General features: G+C 45.8%; 1 protein-coding gene and 1 non-coding gene across 2 annotated transcripts in view; both read left to right on the forward strand.

Annotated features, from left to right (window-relative positions):
* CPA4 (carboxypeptidase A4) overlaps window positions 1-20,689 on the forward strand; it is a 32,306-nt gene extending 11,617 nt beyond the window's left edge. Inside the window, exons 6-11 of the mRNA XM_055114862.2 lie at window positions 1,036-1,140; window positions 2,010-2,120; window positions 3,525-3,615; window positions 6,015-6,214; window positions 7,268-7,352; window positions 17,739-20,689. Coding sequence (XP_054970837.1) covers window positions 1,036-1,140; window positions 2,010-2,120; window positions 3,525-3,615; window positions 6,015-6,214; window positions 7,268-7,352; window positions 17,739-17,926 — 780 coding nt within the window. The 3' untranslated portion in view covers window positions 17,927-20,689. The remainder of the gene's footprint in view (window positions 1-1,035; window positions 1,141-2,009; window positions 2,121-3,524; window positions 3,616-6,014; window positions 6,215-7,267; window positions 7,353-17,738) is intronic.
* LOC112440604 (small nucleolar RNA U13) lies at window positions 14,530-14,633 on the forward strand. Its single transcript, XR_003028628.1, has one exon. It is a non-coding gene; the product is annotated as a small nucleolar RNA U13 (small nucleolar RNA).
* Window positions 20,690-23,978: the final 3,289 nt, after the last annotated feature.

Genomic DNA, 23,978 nt, shown 5'->3' on the forward strand with positions numbered 1-23,978 from the left:
CATTCCAAGTTTTGGCTGAAAGACAGGATCAAAGGGAGGTGATTAGTATTCCAGAAAGCTCTCAGATGGGACAGTCTTTTACTTTCATTCTCACCTCTGTAAATAGCAGGACAGGTTGGGGTGGGCCGGACTTCTATTCTGCTTTCAGGGGGTACTTACTGGAAAATCAACCTAGGAAGTGAATTTGAGGGTTGGTGTAATTTTAAGCCCAGCCTCTGATCCTTGGATGCACAAAGCCTAATTTCCAAATATTTCTAACAGATTCAAGACTGTATTGGCAAAGGAGGTAGAGAGCTATGATAATGACATAAATTACATAAAAATCCAGTTGAATGAATAAGAAGGAATTTGGGCATATAACCCATGGAACACTGATGGTGCTAAGAATTTGCCAAACCCTCAGCTTCGTATAAGTCCCAAAGAACTCAGGCTTATAGCACTAAGCAAATTACCAGTGGGAGAGGAGACCTGCCACGGAGCTGGATAATTACATTTAAATATTTTTGCCGATCTGTTGGAGACCCTGGCTTCATTAGCACCAAGCTCTGACCCAAGGGGGCCCAACACTATGGCAAAGGCAGGAGCCAGGATTCATGGCTGCCATTTACAAAGAGCTATAGCGAGCCCCCATTCTTCTTAGTTTAAAACCAAATTCATTTATCATGTCGACCGAAACAGCCTGGTTTGTGTACCCTTATGTCTCTCGCTGTTGAGATACCATTTGAGGTCTTTCAAGAGACATAACATTATCTCTAATGGCACCGGCATCATAAAACACAGTAACGGTTGTTTCCCCTCCCATTTGCTCCTAATGCTGGAGAGGTTCAGGCTGCCTGGAGCTGCAGCTTGGCCCCGCAGCCAACCAATTAAGCTTCCAGGTCACGGATAAGCTCGATAAATAGATGGTGCCCTTAGGAACATTTGGTCTCTGAATTATCTTAAATGAATTAAATGAATGGGAGAGAGCTGGAGAGAGGAGAAGTGAGCAGAGATGCGGGCAGGCGGTCATTTTCGAGCCTTTTCTCCCTTCTGCAGTTCAGCACTGGGAAAGGCGCGCGGCGGCCGGCCGTTTGGCTGAATGCAGGCATCCATTCCCGAGAGTGGATCTCCCAGGCCACTGCAATCTGGACGGCAAGGAAGGTCATGCCGCGTGGTATTAGCCAGGAATGCTGATGGTGCCGGGGTGCCCCTGCAGCATGCCATGTGGCTGGGCCTGGGGCACGAGGTGGGAGGGTTCTCTACTAAGACCCAGTCGGCTGGGGGGCCTTTTCAGATTGGAGAAGCAAATGGTCAAAACCCCTTGGTCAGCTCACTGCGGCCAAATTGATTGCGTTCCTGGTGGTGCACAAGCTGATATGCAGCAGAGGTGGGCCTGAGCCTCTGAGAGCAGTCCACTCCGCAGAAAGGGAGCAGAGCAACACCCAGACGAGGCCCCATAGACCCTCGGGGACCTCACGCCATCTCCATCTCCTAGAAAGGCTGCTGGGAGGGCAGCAGGAGTCTGAGGCAGGAGAATCCCTTGAACCCAGGAGGCGGAGGTTGCGTTGAGCCAAGATCACGCCACTGCACTCCAGCCTGGGCAACAGAGCAAGACTCTGTCTTAAAAAAAGAAAGAAAGAAAGAAAGTCTGCGGGGAGGGGAGGAGGGGTGCATGTGGAGGACACATCTTCCCTCCCTCTTCATTGGAGGTTCAAATTCCTAAAAACTATTACAATGTGTGGCTCCCTCCTCCTGGAAGGAAGGAATAAAGCACGTACCCCAGGACTCACTGCAGTTGATGCCATTAGCAGCCATGTCCCCAAGCAGCCGTGTCTCTCCAGGCTTTGAAGGGCTCAGAGGGCTTTGCAGAGAGCGAGCCTCTGAGGGTGGCAGGGAGGCTTTTGAGGGTGGATGCTGTTCTAGGAGCATTCATTCTAGCTGGTGGCTGGGCATCTTGAGAAGATACATGGTTCAGCCCTAATGGCCCATCCTGCCATGGGATAGCTGACAAGCATATTGTCTCTGCTTAGATTGTATCTGATTACCAGAGGGATCCAGCTATCACCTCCATCTTGGAGAAAATGGATATTTTCTTGTTGCCTGTGGCCAATCCTGACGGATATGTGTATACTCAAACTCAAGTGAGTATTCCCAAATGGGCTGGGCTTGCAGACTGTTGAATTCCTTGCTTTGCCACTAATTGTCTGACCTTGGAGAGAATTACCACAAATGTGCACCTTATGAGCTTCCTTGGGATTTCATCTTTTAGTCATCCTCAGAGCTGAGAATCACAAGGGGATATTTCTTCTTAGAGAAAATAGTCTAATGAACTCCCTATCATGGGTCTTAACAATGACCAACATTTTACCAATCTTTTCATCTGTTGCCCTCCCACACATTTTTTTCCTGACATATTTAAAACATATTCAACACATTATGTTATTTCACCCTAAACTACTTTAGTACGCATCTCTAACTGACGATAGAAAAAAAAAATTTAAAAACCCTATGGCACTACTATCACTTTTAAAGGAATAATGGAAGTTCTTTAATATCATCTAACACCCCCAATTACCTTAAAAATGGAGGCCGAGGCCAGGCGTGGTGGCTCACACCTGTAATCCCAGCACTTTGGGAGGCCGAGGTGGGCGGATCATGAGGTCAGGAGATCGAGACCATCCTGGCTAACATGGTGAAACCACATCTCTATTAAAAATACAAACAAATTAGCTGGGTGTGGTGGCGGGTGCCTGTAGTCCCAGCTACTTGGGAAGCTGAGGCAGGAGAATGACGTGAACCCAGGAGGCGGAGCTTGCAGTGAGCCGAGATGGTGCCACTGCTCCAGCCTGGGCGACACAGCAAGACTCCATCTCAAAAAAAAAAAAAAAGTGTTTTTAAGAGTCAATTTGTTCAAGTGAGGACCCAACAAGGTCTGCGCATGCACCTGGTGCTGTGTCTCTGCAGCCTCTTTTATTCTACAGCAGCACCCACACACACCTTTTAAAAGTCTCACTCATTTAGGGGAGAAGCCAAGTAATTTGTCTTGTACAGTGTCTCACATTCTGAATTTGGCTGATGTCTTCTTTGTTATGCCATTTAGTTTGTTCCCTTATCCCCTGTATTTCCTGTTCATAGATTGCCAGGTCTAGAGCTTGATTGGATTCAGGGGAATTTTTTAGGCAAGCAAGAAACAGGGGCTGTGTGCTTCCAGCTACATCTATTATCACCGAGGCATATAGTGTCCATTTGCCCACTTCTGCCAAAGCCAAAAAATTATTCAGTGGATTCAGGCGGTATCTGACTGGTTCTAGCATATAAAGGTCTCATCAGTACATTTGGAAGAAGTCCTTCTCTTAGAGCCGGAAGGGGAAATACTCCTCTCTCTGCGGGAGGAGAGACAACTGCTCAATGAGAACTAGGAGCCCCAGGGCCCTCCTGGCAGAACTGCAAGCAGCCTGCCCTGCCTGCGTGTCATCTCCACCCTAGCCCTCTTCGGTGATCTGATCTACCTCTGGTGTTTGTCCGCTCCTTGGTGGCTTTTTCAGAACCGATTATGGAGGAAGACGCGGTCCCGAAATCCTGGAAGCTCCTGCATTGGTGCTGACCCAAATAGAAACTGGAACGCTAGTTTTGCAGGTAGGTGGTGGGGAGACAGTTCTCAAATCCTGCTGTCCCTGGGCTCGCCTGGTCTACCAGTGCTCTGAGCTGGCCGGGACGGAGTGCGTTTCCACTTTGGTTCCGTTGCTGCGTCACTGAGAGACTGAGGAGCACTCCTTAGGCTCTGACTTAGTGTTTTGTTTGTTGTTGCTGTTTTGAGATGGAATCTCGCTCTGTCACCCAGGCTGGAGTGCAGTGGCGTGATCTTGGCTCACCACGACCTCTGCCTCCTGGGTTCAAGTGATTCTCCTGCCTTAGCCTCCTGAGTAGCTGGGACCGCAGGTGCACGCCACCACGCCCGGCTATTTTTTTGTATTTTTTTTTTTTTTCAGTAGAGATGGGGTTTCACCATGTTGGCCAGGATGGTTTTGATCTCCTGACCTCATGATCCACCTGCTTCAGCCTTCCAAAGTGCTGGGAGTATAGCCATGAGGCACCTAGCCCAGCCTTTTTTTTTTTTTTTTTTTGAGACAGAGTCTTGCTCCATCGCCCAGGCTGGAGTGCAGTGGCAGGATCTTGGCTCACTCTCACTGCAACCTCCGCCTCCCGGGTTCAAGTGATTCTCCTGCCTCAGCCTCCTGGGATGACAGGTGCATGCCACCATGCCCAGCTAATTTTTGTATTTTTAGTAGAGACAGGGTTTTGCCATGTTGGCCAGGCTGGTCTTGAACTCCTGAACTCAGGTCATCTGCCCGCCTCAGCCTCCCAAAGTGCTGGGATTACAGGCATGAGCCATCGCATCCGGACTGTTTGTTGTTTTTTAAAATATATTTTTGTGATTTTGAAAGGGAATGATAGTAATGTCTGTCTTCCCGAGAGAATGGTGGGACAGAGCATCTTACATTGAGATTGCCATCTACGCTAATATTTTAAAAACACTCTCTTCTAAGACATACAAAACGGGGAACCTTCATCCCTGACCCTACCAGCCCTGCCTGGGCAAGTTGTGAGCAGGCGGAAGGACTCCTGGCAGCAACTCAGAAGAGAGGAATTAGCACTGTCACCCCAAAGGGCAAGACTGTGCTGTGAAAATTCCACTCCAGTACCCTTAGATGTGTAGATATGAACCTTAGCAGCTGGCTGTCATGGAAAGGGAAAGAGAATTAGGAGACCTGGGCTCTGAGTGCCAGCGATTTAAAAACCACCCTCCACAAAAGTGCCGACTGTGTACTAAGTACCTTCCAGTATTTATCATATTTATTCTTCTCACCTAGCGAGTGAATTTTATGATCTGAAATGAGACGGTGGAAGCTCAGAGACAATCTCAAGATGACGTGGGTGAACAGAGTTCTGATCTAAACTCAGCTTCCAATTTCAAATCCAGACAGTTCTCTTTCACTGTCCCATGGCTGTACTGATGGATTGTTTTGTTTTATTGAGACATGGTCGTGCTCTGTCATCCAGGCTGGAGTGCAGTGGCGTGATCATGGCTCACTGCAGCCTCGACATCCTGGATTTAAGCGATCCTCCCACCTCAGCCTCCCTGGTAGCTGGGACTATAGGTGCATGCCACAATGCCGAGCTAATTTTTGTATTTTTTTGTGAAGATGGGGTTTTGCCATGTTGCCCAGACTGGTCTTGAACTTCTGGGCTTAAGTGATCCTTCCACCTCAGCCTCTCAAAGTGCTGGGATTATAGACATGAGGCACTGTGCCCGGCCCTGATGGTTTGTTTTTAATGTACTTCTTTTACTTGTATAGAAATACCACACAAACCATTGGGGGAAAATAATGACTGTGGGAAAGGAACTGATACAAATGTGGGAACTCAGAGCTTCAAAGTTAAGTCAGATATTCCCACCACTGGGGTGGTTTCAGTCACACTCATACACACACACGCACACACACACATATGCACGTGTGCACACACACACCCTAGAAACCCAAGGGAACTATATTATGAAGTAATACAGAAAGCAGTGTTTCTAAATACCTGTCAAATAATCAAGAGATTTTAGCCACAACAATTGATTATTTCTGGCACACTTGGCCTTTAAGATCTGAACCAGAGAATAAGTTGACACCAGAATAAATGGAGTCATTTTCATTATTTATTGGTATTCATATTAATTATCTAGTCTACTTATTAATTACAACTCATTCTCAAGGGTGATATTAATTATTTATGACAACTGCTATTGGTACAAGGCAAGGTCAACTCCAACAGTTTTTCTCCTCAGCTGTAGCAGACCCAACACCCAACCCTCCCTCTTCCATGCCTTCTCTGCAGTCCACACCCACCGTGGACTAGGTGCCCTGGGCCGTCTCGCCATGGCCTGCCCATTCCCAATACCTTCGGCCCCTCTCTAGGTGGAGCGTCTTGCATTTCTGTGTTCTTGGACTATGAGTTAATGTTTGTTCTTGGGCTATCCCCAACAGGAAAGGGAGCCAGCGACAACCCTTGCTCCGAAGTGTACCATGGACCCCACGCCAATTCGGAAGTGGAGGTGAAATCAGTGGTAGATTTCATCCAAAAACATGGGAATTTCAAGTGCTTCATCGACCTGCACAGCTACTCGCAGCTGCTGATGTATCCATATGGGTACTCAGTCAAAAAGGCCCCAGATGCCGAGGAACTCGTGAGTCACAGCTGCCTCCCACCCAGCCTGGGGCCCGCCTGACCCTCCTGGCGCTGCTAAGGTGGTAGCTCTGCAGCTTTATAGGGAGGGTCCAGGAGCCTAGGCATGTTTCATTGAAGGTCCAATCTTCTCTCCCTGCCCTTTGGGATATGCTGTCATCTGCTGGGGACAGGAAAACAGTGCCCTTTATTTCTGTGTCTGCTATGAGTTCCCAGAACCATGCCTGCCCCACCTTTCCTTCTCCCTTGTTTTTCTGACTGCCATGTATTGTGGACCCACTGCTTGCCAAGGACTGTGGGTGGCACCTGGGTGGGCAAGGGGGAGAGATCCTCACTCTAGTGAAAGAAGAGTTTAAGGAGGGCGAAGGCCACAGCCTGGGGTGCTCTGTGTCTCATCCAGAACGTGGGCCATCAGGAGCAGGCCTGGCATCTGGAGGGTGACTGCAGGTGGCTGCCCAGGCTCACAGCCAGCCCTTAAACCTCAGGCAGATGCAGCCCCTCCCAGGCTCATGGCAAAGTGCAGGCTTGATTCTGCTCCCCCACCCCCACCCGGCCTCTCAGGCAGGCACTCTACACAGGGATCATCCACCTATGGCGGTCCTTCTCCTCCTCCACTCTGCAACACCCAACTCTTTGAGAGCTTTCTCTTGAGCATACTTGGCCCTCCCTCATGTGTGCATGATGTCTCCCTTCTCAGGATAGGTGAAGACGGTGGTGCCTTTACTAGATTCCTAGTGGGTCAGTGAGCAGCCCCAGAACCCCCATCTCTTCCAATCTGAGTACATAATGCACAGGCTTCCACTTCCCTCCTCATCTCCTCCCCCAAACTGGGAGTCAAGAACTGGGGGTGTGGTGGGAGAAGGAGTTGAAGGAACCATGCCACCTCCCTCAGTTTACAGTTGGGCCTTGGCACTGGGTGAAGGGGAAACAAGGGACCAGAAAGGAAATCAGGGGAGGGGCTGAGAATCTTCCAAACCATCCCAGAGCAGAGCAGCTGAGGAAGGTCAAGCTTCAGGATCCATTTTTTCTCACTCCACGGATTCCCCCTTCCCAGGACAAGGTGGCGAGGCTTGCGGCCAAAGCTCTGGCTTCTGTGTCGGGCACTGAGTACCAAGTGGGTCCCACCTGCACCACTGTCTGTAAGTACTCGCTTATTTATGAGTTATTTAGAAAGCACTTTGAGAGAAAACTTGAAATGGAGTGGGAGGAGGGCTGTAAGTTAGACTTACTTGTCATCTGATTGTTTTTGTTGTTGGTAATAGGCTGAACTACATCACGCCTGTGTGGTGACAGCTGTTGCATGCAATCCCCTTCATCAACATCATATCAAAAATTCCTCATGCCCATCCCTTCATTTTCAAGGGAAACCCACCTTTCAGTTGGTAAACTGATGGTGGTAGTGGAGTTGAGGGAGACTCCCTCATCTTCCTAAAGGAGATGGACAAACATTGAGCCTGGACAACATAGCAAGACCCCATCTGATATGGTTTGGCTGTGTCCCCACTCAGCTCTCATCTTGAATTCCCATATGTTGTGGGAGGGACCTGGTGGGAGGTAATTGAATCATGGGGGCAGGTCTTTCCTGTGCTGTTCTCATGATAGTGAGTAAATCTCATGAGATCTGATGGTTATTATAAAGAGGAGTTTTCCAGCACAAGCCCTCTTCTTGTAAGAGTTAAAGAAAGAGGAAAGAAACACAAAAAGCAGCTTAGCAGTCAAAGACAGGTTTATTCTGGGAATAAACCTGAGAGGGGCTTCTGGCTGATTTCGGTCAGGAGTGTTCTCTCTTAGAGACTAAGGGTATTTAAGGGTTTAGGGAGAGGGAGCTTATCGCAGGCTCGGAATGTTTCTGTGTGAAGGAGAGTTTTATTTCCTGGGTTGGAATATCTCTGATCAGTGGGGAGATTATCTTGGGGTTGGCATGTTTCTGGTTGGAGGGGAGGTTTATCTTAGAGTTGGAATGTTTCTGGTCATGCTGACATTACCCATTAGGCTGATGTTTGGGGCTAGTTTTTAATCAAGGGGAACTTAAAATGGCAGTGTTTGCCCAAGATGGTGATGCTCCTGCTCTGTCAATCCAGACCTTGTAGTTATAAAAGGATGAAGGGCAGCATGTTCTTTTTGGCTACTTCCTGCTGAGGAGGGCATGGAGAGTTTTTTGGTCTCGGATTGACTGTAGGAGTAATGCTGTCTGTAGATGTTTTTGGGTAGTAGTCTGTGAGATGGGCAGGATTCTGTCAGTTAAATATCTTTGAAAAAGGTTGATTAGGCAGGGTAAGAACATTAGTCCTAGGCATATTATTAGGACAGAACCCAGGAATGGGATGACCTGTGTTATGATTTTGTTTCCAAACCAAGAAGTTATTTGGTTGTTTTGCTATTCCTTTAGCTTTTTAGCCCTTTTTAAAAGTTTTTCAGCAGTGTTTCTTACTAGGCCTGATTCTTACCCAATGAGAGGCAGAGGCCCCCTTTTTCAGCTGTTATAAGATTTAATCCCCATTTATTTTGGAGGACTGCAGCTGAGGAGTCTAGTTGGTCTTGGGCTTTTATAAGGCTTCGGGCTATATTTTTTAAAGAACCCTGTAGTTCTGTTGAAAGAGTTTTTTTAAAGTATGTTAAAGACGTGGCCAATCTGCCTGCTCCCAATCCAAGTATAGAGGTTACACCTAAGGCCTCCATCAAAGGAATGATATGGATGGCCCTCTTTTTAAAAACAGATTGGACAGATGGAATGGGTAAAGGTTGATTAGGAGGAACTAGTTTAATGGAGGGAGAAAGATAAACTAGGACACAGGTTCCAGTTTAGTTGGTGTGGAGACAAAGATATGTGTTGGTGCCACACCAAAAGAACAAGACTTCGTTGTAAATACAGGTGGAGATATGGAAAGAAAACAAGTGAATTAAAGACGGGGTGTTTTTTCTTTCTTGTGGTTCATTACTCCAGGTGGACAAGGAGGAGGCCAGGGAGACACCCACTATGGTAGAGATATAGAAAGAGTTATTTTGTACACACTAATGCAGTCAGATGTTGCACTATTGATATGCAACCATGGAAAAAGGTGGGCACCAGGGACAACAAAAGTTGGGCCAGAGGCATTGGTTGAGGGAGAGGCTGTGAAAAGATCCAGTTGCAAAAATGCTCTGTTTGCTTCTGGTGATCCTCGGTAGTCAACTTTGTTAGTTTGGTGGTCAGAGGGGTGTTTAATAATAATGAGTGCGGTTGCATTGGTTAGGTGTTAAGGACCCTACAGGGAAATTTTCCTTAGAGGCTGAAAAGCAAAGTGAGGCTTGTTGTAAAATGGGGGTGTGTTTAGTTATGGGCCCTTTAATGGGAGGGCCTTGGGGCTTGAGGTGTTGTAGGGAGTCGTAATAGGTTTGAAATAATTTGTTGGCCTGATTGGCCCTGGAAGCAGGATAATCGCTGACCAGGGTGTCAGCTCTTTTAAAAAAGGAAGCTCCTTTCTGGAATTTATAAATTAGGGTTATGTTTCCTGTTAAAAGGTCATGAAGGGTTGTAGGAAGAGCTGCGTAAGCTGAGGAAGACAGCGATAAGCACATTCAGCATTCCGGAGCAAAGGAACAGTTAGCTTGCAGCAAGAGGGATCGTGTAAGGTTTACAGAGAGTTCTAGTTTGAGAGCAGTTAGGAGTGGTTGTATTGGTGAGGTTGATGTGATTAGGGAATTTATACTGAAAGAAACAAGAAAAAGAGAAAACAGTTATTTGGGTAGGAGTAAAGTCCTGGAAAGTTCCTCGAAGCCATAGGTCCCACAGCACAGTAAGGAGCTGTTCAGGATGTATAATGGGAATTCTGTAAGAGTACCACTGAAGGGCTGTAATGAGGTTGGTTAGGAAGCGATGAAAATTTGGGAGAGAAAGAGATGTAAGCGGCGTATGTGGATTTCTCTTCCTTTTTCTTCGGGATTCGGGTGAGGTGAAGGGAAGTGGGTCCTATGGAGACACAAGAGAAAGCTGAGGGATTTTAGACTTGGTTGTTTGGGTATGTGGTGAAGGGAAGTCTGTTTTCTTGAGAGAAGTATAATGAAACCAGTTGGGGAGTCCTTGGAGTTTTCCTGCCGTGGGTGTGGTAAGGATGATCTGGTAAGGTCCCTTCCATTTAGGTGTGAGGGGGGAATTGGGGGTAGGACTGGGATCTTTTACCAGAACCCAGTCTCCTGGCTGTAGGAAGGGATTAGAGGAGTCAGTTACGGGTTGTGGCAGGCATTTGTTAGCATATTCCCAAATAAAATGGCGGATGGTATGTAGAAGAGGGGAAACGAGAGGGGTTGGTGGAGGCAGGGCTTGACTCTGAGGTGGAACAAAAGGTGTGAGTGGTCTTTTGGACGTGAGTTTAAAGGGGCTGAGCATTGGAGGTTTAGGTGGGAGTGCCTGAATTTTTAGAAGGGCCAAAGGTAAAAGTGTAACCCAGTTTGTATGTGTTTGGAGTGAGTACTTGGTGAGGGTGTTTTTTAGAATGTTATTCATTTTTTTAACCTTTCCTGAAGATGGAGGGTGATAGGGGATGTGTGGCTTCCAGGTGATTAGTAGGGCCTGTGCAAGTGTTTGAGTAATTTGATAAATGAATTCAGGGCCATTATCAGATTGAAAAGAAAGAGGCACCCCGAACCTGGGGATGATTTATGTTATTAATTTGGAGGCGACAATAGAAATTCGATTGTTGGATGGAAAAAGCCTCCACCCATCCTGACAAGGTATTAGCCAGAACTAAAAGAAATTGAACCTTGTTTACTGGGGCATATGGGTAAAATTAATTTGCCAGTCTTGTCCTGAAGGTGTCCCCTGGCTTGAAAGGTTGGGAAAGAAGGGGGTTTAGTGTTGGAATAAGGTGACGCTTTGTGGCAAATAGAGCATTGATGGGAAATGACTTTTAACTGTTCCTTTATATCTGGGGTTATGTGTATATGAGAACTTATGAAATGTTGTAGAGGTAAATGGCTACTGTGGAAGAGATTGTGAATATCTCATAAAAGAGTTGTTTTTTCAGGGTTAGGTGGGACTAATTTGTTTTGTATGAACCAGTATGGGGGTTTGAATTGTGCCCCCGCCATAACTAGTTGCTATATTTGGTGTTTAGGATAAAAGGAGGGGATATGTTGTATGAGGAGAAATAGGTATTGGGGAATTGGATGATTGGTTGAGATGTGTTTTGCTCAATAGTCAGCCTCACAGTTCCCTAAAGAAATGTGATTGATGTCCTTTGCAATGGATAACTGCAACCTTTTCTGGAAGTAAAGCTGCCTTTAGATGATGGATTAGTTTTCCATTAGTGATAGGAGTTCCCTCAGCTGTGAGATAGCCCTGCTCGCTCCAAATTTGGGCATTGGAATGGATGATGATATAGGCATATTTAGAATCGGTGTATAAATTGTGTGTTTTTTGCTAGGGTTAGGGCTCTTAGGGCAACTAATTCTGTTTGTTGGGAGGATGTGCCCAAAGGCAAGGGGGCAGCCTCTACAACTCTTTTAGGTGGGAGAGAGTGGGTATCATTATGATATCCCTTAAAGATGGCATATCCTGCTTGGAGGGAGGGTTTTTTGATGTGCTGCCATTTATAAACTAATTTGGGGCTCCCTTTATGTGAGTGGAAGTAAGGTGGTGAAACATGGTGAGAGAACTTTTAATTAGATCAGAGCATGAGCGTTGGTTGGGGTTTAAAATTGGTGTTGAGGCTGGGCGCGTTGGCTCACGCCTGTAATCCTCCCACTTTGGGAGGCCGAGGCGGGTGGATCACCTGAGGTCAGGAGTTTGAGACCAGCTTGGCCAACATGGTGAAACCCCGTCTCTACTAAAATAGTTTAGCTGGGCATTGTGGTGTGCGCCTGTAATCCCAGCTACTTGGAAGGCTGAGTCAGGAGAATCGCTTGAACCCGGGAGGCAGAGGTTGCACTCCAGCCTGAGCTACAAGAGCGAAACTGTCTCAAAAAAAAAAAAAAAATTGAAGGTAAAAGACTGGTGGGATTTGGGGGGTAGCATATATGAAGAGAGATAGAAGGTTGAAAGAGTATTGAATATAGGGCTTGCATGTGAGAGGATGGAAAGGATGAGATGGAGGTGAGCGCCTTATGGCTGAGCATATCTTGTAGACTGTGAGAAGAAAATACCTGAAGGGATCTTTATCTGGGCTCAAGCAATCCTCTCTTGTCAGCTTCCCAAAGTGTTGAGATGACAGGCACGAGCCAGTGCACCTGGCCTATTGTACCTTTCGTATGTTTAGATTTGTTTAGATAGACAAATACTCACCATTGCGCTACAACTTTCAACAGTGTTCAGTACAGTAACATGCTGTGCAGGCTTGTAGCCTAGGAGCAATAGGCTATGCCATATAGTCTAGGTGTGCAGTATGTTATACCATCTAGGTTTGTGTAAGTACATTGCACGATGATGAAAACATACCTCCATTGTGAAGTGATGCATGGCTGTATGAACATGGAAGGCACAACTCTGATCCCCCTTAGGGTGGTGCCCTCCTTTTATTTCTCTAAATTTTATGAGACAGGGTCTCACTCTCTGGTCCAGTCTGGAGTGCACTGGTGCAATCTCGGCTCACTGCAGCCTCGACTTCCCCAAACTCAGGTGATCCTCCCACTTCAGCCTCCTGAGTAGCTGGTAGTACAGGCGTACACCAACATGCCCAGCTAATTTTTGTATTTTTTTTTTTTTTGTAGAGAAAGAGTCTCATTCTGTTGCTCAGACTGGTCTCAAACTCCTGGGCTCAAGCAATCTGTCTGTCTCAGCCTCCCAAAGTGCTGGGATTACAGGCGTGAGCCACCTCGCCCTTCTTTCCCCTCTATTGGCTTTTCTATAATAGTCTCAATAGTTGATCCACCCTCAGAACCCCTGCAAACTCGCTGCCGTTTCTTTCCTCTTCAATTCTCCGCCCACTCTCCCCTCCAACTTGACTCACTTTCAACTGGCTTCACTTCAGACCCCCTCTTTTAGGAAGATTCTCCATCCACCCCCCGGGCCCTCCTCTGGACTCCATCTCAACAGTCTTGTCTCTGTTTCAGATGCCATCAGATGATGTTGGTGTTTGTGTTGCTAATTGCAGCAACAACCATTAATAATTCATGGTTTCTTGATATTAGTGTTGCTAAGTGGGAACTCTTCAGACAACACACCTGGAGAGTTTCTGCATCCTCTGCTTAATTAGAACGGAGTGAGGGGCCAAAGACAGTCAGAAGAGACTTGGTAGGTGCCCTCTGAGGACGTCCTCTCCAAAGATCTTTGGGGGTCACCAGGGTCCTGGCCTGTGGGTCAAACACCAGCTTAAATAATGGCCTTGTCCTCCTGCATCAGACACATTCTTTTCTCTCCTCCACAGTATAAACTGCCAAAACCGGGAGATACTCATCAGATTGCTCCAACAGAAGAGGAGGAAGGCTCTCCCGAGGGCTGTCCAGGAGACATAAAATTTCTACCTTTTCTTTTCTTTTCTTTTTGAAATGGAGTTTCTTTTCGCTCTTGTTGCCCAGGCTGGAGTGCAATGGCGTGATCTCCACTCATCACAACTTCCGCCTCCCAGGTTCAAGCAATTCCCCTGCCTCAGCCTCCCGAGTAACTGGGATTATAGGCATGTGCCCCACCCCCAGCTAATTTTTGTATTTTTAGTAGAGATGGGGTTTCTCCATGTTGGTCAGTCTGGTCTTGAACTCCCGACCTCAGGTGATCTGCCCGCCTCGGCCTCTCAAAGTGCTGGGATTACAGGCGTGAGCCACAGCGACCGGCCAAAATGTCCACCTTTTCTAAGAGCCCATCTTCCATATTCTTTATAGGCCTTGTCTGTCCTCCTTGTTTTTTCAAAAAAAAAGCAATCAATTTTTGTATAATAGCACTCTATCCAACGCCATAGGTTATGGTGTGTGCTACATACACAGTCGACGTTTGTCCTTTCAAGTGCTGGACCTTTTCCTAGATCGCCATTTTAGAGAAAAATAATTCTAAAATGGATTTTACACTCTTCTGCCTTCTAAAACAGAGCATGGAGAAGAGATTTAAGCCCCTTTTTTCATGGTTAAGTGTACTTCTCAACCTCAGTTCGTATATGCTAAAGGCCTACTCTGCCGTCTTGGACTGTTTGGACCTTCTGCTAAATGATCCCGGCCTGTTTTCCTTCTTGTGTTTGCTTTGTAGAGTTTTGTGTCTCCTTTCTCCTGCCAGACTGTCAGCAGTAGCTTGTATTGCTTCAGGCCAACAGCCTCTAGCAACCCTTTCCCCTCCTCTTCACTGATTCTGCTCCAGGAAGGGCTTGGAAACAAGTTCTTTGGGTTCATCTGACTTGTGGATAAAGCAGTTTCATGTACTTTTTGTAGTTCATAAGCGTGGTGATTGGGTTTTCACGCTCATGTGTGACATATGCCTTCCTCCAATTTTGTTACAATGTTGGTGCATTACCCATCAGACATGGGGGAAGAAAGGGTGTTCATGACAGCATTATCTATAGTTACAAAAGACATGTATAGGGGCCAAGGGAAAACTTCCCCTTTGCCTTCTGAAGGTTCATTGAAAAATCAACTGACCAAAGGCAGATCGATAGGAGAAAAGGCATACAAAATTTTATTTTAGTGTGCATGGCACAGGGGAATCAAAAGAGAATGATTTCCCAATAACCCAATGGGGCACAGAAGCTTGTATACCCTTTTTCATACAGGAGGGAGGAGATGTATGGACTGGGGAGGCGGGAGGCAGATATTACAGGACGGTGAGGGGCGGAGCTGTACAGGAACAAAGCTTGTCTTATTAAGCAGATAAAGTCCTCCAGGCAATCTCTCGGAGCTGCTCTCAGAAGAATAGATGAAGTCTGTCTGGGTGTGGTGATGATTCCCAGTCTCATCTCTTCTGGTGGTTTATCTTTCTTGGTTATTTGATGAGACCTCTAGGGAGGGTGTTTAAGACAATTGCATTTCTTTTGGAAAGATGCTTTCTTGGTCAGATGAGGAAATTTCCAAAGACAGACAGTCCCTCCCTGTGTTTGGTGGTGGGGCAGGTATGGAGAACAAGAAGTTAGAGGGACCTTGATTCGGGGGTGGCTTCTGAGGGCCCTCAGTGTGTCAAAACATCAGCCTTTGGGATATCACTTTCTGAGCCCCAACCCTTGTAAGTGTCTAAAATGTCCACCTAGAGAATGCAGGATAAATACACATTTGGTGCATTCACACAATGCAGCACTACACAGCCCTTAAATGAATGAGGTAGATCTATGTGCGCTAAAAGGGAATACTCACCAATTGTTAATTGAAAAATACGTGTGCAGAACAGCGTTAATAGTGTGTTCCCATTTTTTGTTGTTGTTTTTGTTTTTAAAGAGTAGGTAGCTTTCAGCAGGGACCCAAATAAAGTGAAGTTTACAAACTTCGTCATTTTGACTGCTCAGCAGAAGCCTTTTTGCCTCCTTCCTGAATCTCAAATGTGTTCTGAAATACTTGCACTTGCCATATAAGTAACTTCTAGAAACTTCTGGTACCATTGCTTTTCACTCAGCATTTTCTTGAGGTAAAGAAAGGCCATGGGAACCACACAGGGAGGGAGCACGGAGTCTCACTGGAAGCATCCCTAGAAAAATCACAAATGCTATTCAGGAATCACACAGCTCTCAGGAACCATGGAAAAGCCAAAGGACCCATATTTCCATGTAACAGGCTTGTTAATATACTCACTAGATCTGAAGTTGGTTGAGGAGAGCCTGGGGTTTATTATCAGATGGACCTGGGTTTAGATTGCAGCTCTGCCATTTTCCATCTGTATTTCCTTAGGTGAATTATCCATTCTGAGCTTGGATTTCCTCATCTGTAAAACAAGGACAATAAAACCTACTTCAATGAGTTTTTAAAGATTAGGAGATCTTAAGTGTGAAGTGTCTGATATAATGCCTGTCTCATAGTAGCTGCTCAACAGATGGTAGCTGCTACTGACATCATTTTATTATTTAATGTCATCCAGGCCAGGCGTGGGACTCACACCTTTAATCCCAGCACCTTGGGAGGCTGAGGTGGGATGACCACTTGAGTCCAGGAGTTTGACACCAGCTGGGCAACATAGTAAGACCCCATCTCTGCAAATAAATAAATTAGCCGGGCATAGTGCTATGTGCCTGTAGTCCCAGCTACTTGGGAGACTGAGGTGGGAGGATCACTTGAGCCTAGGAGGTCAAGGCTGCGGTAAGCTGTGATTATGCCACTGCACTCCAGCCTGAGTGACAGACTGAGACCTTGTCTCAAAAAGAAAAAAGAAAAAATTATCTATGCTTTGTACTCTTAGGCAATTTCTGAGCTAGTAGAGTTTGACTGGTAAGAAGCAGAAAAATGGATCTCTTGCCCTTCATAAGCCTTTTGGCAAAGGTAAGTCCCAAGGGCTGTGCTCCCTTCTCCGTATCCATTATCTCTTGCCATGTTAAAAAAAAATCCTAAAACTTAGCAGCTTAAAACAATCAACGTCCATTTTCTTACAGTTTCTGTAGGGCAGGAATTCAATGGTTTAGCTAGATGGCTCTGGCTCAGGATCCTTCATGAGGCTGCAGTCAAGATGTCTTCCAGGGCCTCAGTCAACCTAAGGCTTGTGTGTTTGTCCATTTTCACACTGCTGATAAAGACATACCTGGGACTGGGTAATTTATAAAGAAAAAGAGGTTTAATGGACTCGCAGTTCCACGTGGCTGGTGAGGCCTCACAATCATGGCAGAAGGCAAAAGGCATGTCTTACATGGTAGCAGGGCAAAGAGCAAATGAGAACTAAGCAAAAGGGGTTTCCCCTTATAAAACCATCAGATCTCATGAGACTTATTCACTACCACGAGAACAGTATGGGGGAAACCACTCCCATGATTCAATTATCTCCCACTGGGTCCCTCCCACAACACATGAGAATTATGGGAGCTACAGTTCAAGATGAGATTTGGGTGGGGACACAGCCAAACCATATCAGCTTGCATTTTTCATTCACTACCTCAGTTCCTCACTATCATGAATCTCTGTAGAGGCCTGCTTGAATGTCCTTACACCATGACAGCTGGCTTATCCAGAGTGAGTAATCCAAGAGACAGCAAGGCAGAAGCCACAGTGTCTTTTATGACCTGGCCTTGAAAGTCAGACGGCTTCATTTCTGCAGCATCCTGTCAGTTACACTAGTGAGGTCAGCCCTATTTAATGTAGAAGGGAGCTGCACAAAGACCTGACTTCTGGGATCCAAGTATCATTGGGGCTACCTTGGAGGCTGCCTACTACACTCTCTGTAGAGATTGGTTTTGAGGGACTTACAGGACGGACACAGCGTTAGTAATAAGGTGGGAGTAGGGGTTTCAGATCTCTTGATTTGAGACCAGTGTGCACCTCAGGCCAATGCAGGATGTCCTGAGACCTAGGGATCAGGCTGATGATTTTGTCATAGGACTGATGACTTGAGGAGCAAACTCTGGATTCCTTAAGGAACCCCAGGCAGGCAGAGCTCTTGGCCCCTTCCCATCTAACCCAGGAGGGAACTGGGCTTCAAGAGTGTTTTGTCCTCTGACTTACAGATCCAGCTAGCGGGAGCAGCATCGACTGGGCGTATGACAACGGCATCAAATTTGCATTCACATTTGAGTTGAGAGATACCGGGACCTATGGCTTTCTCCTGCCAGCTAACCAGATCATCCCCACTGCGGAGGAGACGTGGCTGGGGCTGAAGACCATCATGGAGCATGTGCGGGACAACTTCTACTAGGCGATGGCCCTGCTCTGTCTACATTTATTTGTACCCACACGTGCACGCACTGAGGCCATTGTTAAAGGAGCTCATTCCTTCCTGTGTGAGTCAGAGCCCTCTGGGTTTGTGGAGCACACAGGCCTGCCCCTCTCCAGCCAGCTCCCTGGAGTCGTGTGTCCTGGCGGTGTCCCTGCAAGAACTGGTTCTGCCAGCCTGCTCAATTTTGGTCCTGCTGTTTTTGATGAGCCTTTTGTCTGTTTCTCCTTCCACCCTGCTGGCTGGGCGGCTGCACTCAGCATCACCCCTTCCTGGGTGGCATGTCTCTCTCTACCTCATTTTTAGAACCAAAGAACATCTGAGATGATTCTCTACCCTCATCCACATCTAGCCAAGCCAGTGACCTTGCTCTGGTGGCACTGTGGGAGACACCGCTTGTCTTTAGGTGGGTCTCAAAGATGATGTAGGATTTCCTTTAATTTCTCGCAGTCTTCCTGGAAAATATTTTCCTTTGAGCAGCAAATCTTGTAGGGATATCAGTGAAGGTCTCTCCCTCCCTCCTCTCTTGTTTTTTTTTTTTTTTTTTTTGAGACAGAGTTTTGCTCTTGTTGCCCAGGCTGGAGTGTGATGGCTCGATCTTGGCTCACCACAACCTCTGCCTCCTGGGTTCAAGCAATTCTCCTGCCTCAGCCTCTTGAGTAGCTTGGTTTATAGGCGCATGCCACCATGCCTGGCTAATTTTGTGTTTTTAGTAGAGACAGGGTTTCTCCATGTTGGTCAGGCTGGTCTCAAACTCCCAACCTCAGGTGATCTGCCCTCCTTGGCCCCCCAGAGTGCTGGGATTACAGGTGTGAGCCACTGTGCCGGGCCCCTCCCCTCCTTTTTTAGGCCTGAATACAAAGTAGAAGATCACTTTCCTTCACTGTGCTGAGAATTTCTAGATACTACAGTTCTTACTCCTCTCCTCCCTTTGTTATTCAGTGTGACCAGGATGGCGGGAGGGGATCTGTGTCACTGTAGGTACTGTGCCCAGGAAGGCTGGGTGAAGTGACCATCTAAATTGCAGGATGGTGAAATTATCCCCATCTGTCCTAATGGGCTTACCTCCTCTTTGCCTTTTGAACTCATTTCAAAGATCTAGGCCTCATCTTACAGGTCCTAAATCACTCATCTGGCCTGGATAATCTCACCACCCTGGCACATTCCCATTTGTGCTGTGGTGTATCCTGTGTTTCCTTGTCCTGGTTTGTGTGTGTGTGTGTGTGTGTGTGTTTGTGTGTGTGTGTCTGTCTATTTTGTATCCTGGACCACAAGTTCCTAAGTAGAGCAAGAATTCATCAACCAACTGCCTCTTGTTTCATTTCACCTCAGCACGTACCATCTGTCCTTTTGTTGTTGTTGTTTTGTTTTTGTTTTTTTGCTTTTACCAAACATGTCTGTAAATCTTAACCTCCTGCCTAGGATTTGTACAGCATCTGGTGTGTGCTTATAAGCCAATAAATATTCAATGTGAGTTTCATGATCATCTCCTATTCTTTGCCTTCACCTGAATGGAACCAAGCTATGGTTTTGAATATGCAACTCTTTATAATGTCAGAAGTCGACTTTAATCCCTGTCTGTATCGCATGACATGTAAGAAGTCCTCCTTCATCAGGCCAAGGGTCCTCCAGGGCAATGTTACCTCGGTGATTTCACTCTGGTCCTGGGTCTAATTCTTAGCTTTTCAGCTCAAAAGCTTGATAGTCTCAGTGTCCATGTTGATTAAACTAGGGGATGCTGACTCACGCCTACAGACCTCAGATGAGGCAGATGATAAAATCAGAATGCAGATTTATTAATTTACATCGTGGCATGTAACCGGTGAGTGGATTGGATCCTCACGTCGGCCTGAGCAGTACATTCTCTCCCTGTAGGCAAGATACATGGGAAGCCAAATTATAATCAGAAGGTTGCTTAGTGAGCGGGCGTCAGAGCAAGGAAAGTTAATTAAAGTCTATGATTAGACTTTTTAATAGCACCCAGCTCTAATAGCATGATATATCCAGTTCTATAGCCAGAGCACGCCTGCCAGTCAGCCAGCTGGCCGCTTGTGCTGGCTGGTCAGGACTGCCTCAGATAGGGCTGTGCCTCGGTAAGCATAACCAAGCTTGCCTCTGTGACTGGCCTCTCACCTGGGCCTAATTGTGATCACTCTCCTCAGACTGAGATTATCTTTCAGATTCCTTAAGGGAAAGATTTATTTTAAAATTTTATTATTATTTCTTTCTATAGAGAGATGGGGCCTTGCTATGTTGCCCAGGCTGGTCTTGAACTCCTGGCCTCAAGCAATCCTCCAACCTTGGCCTCCCAAAGTGCTGGGATTACAGGTGTGAGCCACCACACCCCGCCAAGGGAAAGACTGCTTAAACGAGACATAAATGCCAGATACTATAATGAAATTAGAGCTTTTGTTCATTAAAAGATATTATAGAAACGGAGAAAACAAGTTAAAGGCCAGGAGAGGATGTTCACCATATTTCTAATACAAACAACAGACAAAGAATGTATGAAGAACTTCAACAAATCAATAAAGAAAGCACAGATAACTCAATAGAAAAATGCACCAAAGGTATAACGAAGCATTTCACATAAGAGGAAGCACGGGCCGTGCATGGTGGCGCATGCCTGTAATCCCAACACTCTGGGAGGCCGAGGTGGGAAGATTGCCTGAGCCCAGCAGTTAGAGACCAACCTGAGCAACAAAGTGAGACCATTGTTTCAACAAAAATAAAAACAAAATAAAAATAAAACCTAATTAAGTAGCTAAATAAATAATTAAAAGAGGACCATGCGGCTGGGCATGGTGGCTCACGCCTGTAATCCCAGCACTTTGGTAGGCCGAGGCAGGCAGATCACGAGGTCAGGAGATCGAGACCATCCTGGCTAACACGGTGAAACCCCGTCTCTACTAAAAAAAATAGAAAAAAAATTAGCCAGGTGTGGTGGCGGGCACCTGTAGTCCCAGCCACTAGGGAGGCTGAGGCAGGAGAATGGCGTGAACCCAGGAGGTGGAGCTTCCAGTAAGCGGAGATCACGCCACTGCACTCCAGACTGGGTGACTCAGCGAGACTCTGTCTCAAAAAAAAAAAAAAAAAAAAAAGAGGACCATGCATAGATCAATGATGAGTGTGCCACTAACCATGGATTGTAATTAATCTATTTCTATGGACTTGAAAACCAATTTTAAAAATGTTTATAAAGATACTAATTTTAAACAAAAATTGTACTATTCAACATGCATTTATTGAGTACCTACTATGTGCCAGAGACAGTTTTTTTTTTTTCTTTTTTTAGAGGCAGGATCTGGCTCTGTCACCAAGACTGGAGTTCAGTGGGGCAATCATAGCTCACTGTAGCCTCAAACTCCTGGGCTCAAGCGATCCTCCTACCTCAGCCTCCCAAAATGCTGGGATTACAGGCACGAGCCACCACACCTGGCTCTTGAGACAGTTTTATTATTTTATTATTGCAAAGAAGAAGACAAATCTTTTATTGCATGAAATTTCATTGTAGTTGGAAAGACCGGAAGTACTCAAGTAAACAACTAAATTAAGAAGTTAATTTGGGTGAGGAGAGCTGCGATAAATAAAAGAAAACAGACTGCTGTCAGGAGAGTGATGGGTGGTAGGGGAGCCCGTCTAGATTTGGAAAGCTAGGGAAGATAGTATTATAAACTATTCTTAACTTTATTCTCTGTATTCTTTGTTTACTTCCTCAAAACATGTAAAAAAGGTGGGCTAGACTTTTTATTTTGAGACAGGATCTCCCCTCTGTCACTCAGACTGGAGCGCAGTGGCACAACCACAGCTCACTGCAGCCTTGACCTCCTAGGCTCAAGCAATTCTCCTACCTCAGCCTCTGGAGTAGCTAGGCTAATTAAAAAAAAAATCTTTTGTAGAGATGGGGTCTTTCCATGTTGCCCAGACTGGTCTCAAACTCCTGGGCTCAAGTGATCCTCCTGCCTTGGCCTCCCAAAGTGCTGGGATTACAGGCATGAGCCACTGTGCCTGGCAGCGACTTAAATTTCTGAAGCACATTTAAGTTTGAAAGGCTTTCATACCTCATCAAATCAGTCTGTAGGGAATTTTTCACCAGTAAGACATCAAGGTGGGTGGAAAAAGTATAATCTATCAATAATGGGGAAAAATGTCTTGAGTTCTCTTTTTTGCAGTAATGGAGAGGATGGGTTTCTCCGAGCCACCTCCAGGTGTTGCACCCAATTCTCTTGGGGCCCAGAAGAAGATCTTTGTGAAGTAGCTGACAGAATGAGGGATATATTTGGAATTAGCTGTTGTCCAGTTGACACCAGAGCCCTTCATTGGACTGTAACCCCCTGGAGGCAGGGAGCAGACCATAGCCACTTCTGTATTCTGGGTCACAGGTGGTGGAAAGCCGTGGAATGGACCACCTTTTTCACCGACACATATGACTTTGGCCCATGAGATAACCTCTGGGCTCCTCAGTTTCTCACCTTTAAAGAATAACGATAGTATCTGCAATGACTTATCAAGAGAATTAACTAAGAGAATATTAAAGCATTCAGTTATTTACCTGGCAGTAGAAGCTCTTGATATGTGTTAGAATTATTTTCAGCTGGCACACATTTACCTATGCAACAAACCTGAACATTCTGCACATGTATCCTGGAACTTAAAGTGAAATTAAAAAAATAAAAATAACAAATAAAAGAATTATTCTCAGCTGGGCCTGGTGGTTCACACACCTGTAAGCCCAGCATTTGGGGAGGCCAAGGTGGGCAGTCTGCTTGAGCCCAGGAGTTTGAGACCAGCCTGAGCAAAAGGGCAAGACCCCGTTTCTACAAAAAAATACAAACATTAACCAGGTGTGGTGGCATGTGCCTACAGTCCTAGCTACTTAAGAGGCTGAGATGGGAAGATGGCTTGAGCCCAGGAGGTTGAGGCTGCAATGAGCCACGATCACACCACTGCACTCCAGCCTGGGTGACAGAGTGAGACCCTGTCTCAAAAACAAACAAGCAAGCAAACAAAAAAGAATTATTCTCACTGAGTGGTGGAAATTCATTTATAAATCAGGTCTTCAGCATTTTCCCTACAGTGATAGAGTTATTTGCTTCAGATTGTTCATGAAATGTAATAACAAAGAACTCAACAGATCACAGAAAAACACTAGCTGGATGTTAAATAATTTTTATTATTATTTGGGTTTGGAAATATTGGGGTTCTTTCTCTGGGAGCTTTCCCAGGTTCTATAGGTATCGAGTTTCCTTTATGAAATTAAGACAAAGGATCACTGCCTGAAACCTTCATAGGTCCAGCTTCCAAACACAACCACATCAAACATAGGGGGTCACTGGGTTTTACAGGTCTTGGAAAGGCCCTGTTGTAAATCAGTTTTGGGTAATGTTGACGGCCTGTTCCAACTCTGGAATGTCCTATGTAGATTGCACTTCTTTTGTGTTACTATAGAAAGACTATGCAGAATCATTTTTATCATTATCATCATCATCCTTATCTTTCTGTTTGATGAATTCTGGAATTTTGCCAACCCAGGCAGCTTGTAAAATAAATTCTCTCTGCGATTTGTACTGAGCCTTAAATCACGAACACCAGCTGTTTCTTGTATTTGAAGTAAAGCTTCAGGTATATTGGGGGCATCCAGGGAGCACAGGCGGTTTTTTCCTCCTCTAGAATACACAGGTTCTGTGGTTCAGCTGGGCAATTTGCTCCTTCAGTGTAGAAAGTGAATCTCATGCTTTTTTGTATCTCCTACAAGGCTTAGCTCAGCAGCTAGTAAATATTTGTTGATATGATTTGCTGCAGGGCAGCCGGGTAACAATTGCAGAAGCCATACTCTCAACAAGTCAGAGCAACAGGAAAAAAGTACTTTTTCCAACCAATATTATCAGTGGAAGTTTGGAAAATATATTGGAATGTACATCCCTAAGTTCTAAGACAGACAGCATAAATTAAATATTCAGAGATAAGGAAGGCTTGATATTGGTTAAATTGCTTACAGCTTTGTAGTGATTTATAGTTTTAAAGTACTTTATAG

This window comes from Pan paniscus, chromosome 6, assembly GCF_029289425.2.
Source record: "Pan paniscus chromosome 6, NHGRI_mPanPan1-v2.0_pri, whole genome shotgun sequence".
In the NCBI taxonomy this organism is placed as follows: domain Eukaryota; kingdom Metazoa; phylum Chordata; class Mammalia; order Primates; family Hominidae; genus Pan; species Pan paniscus.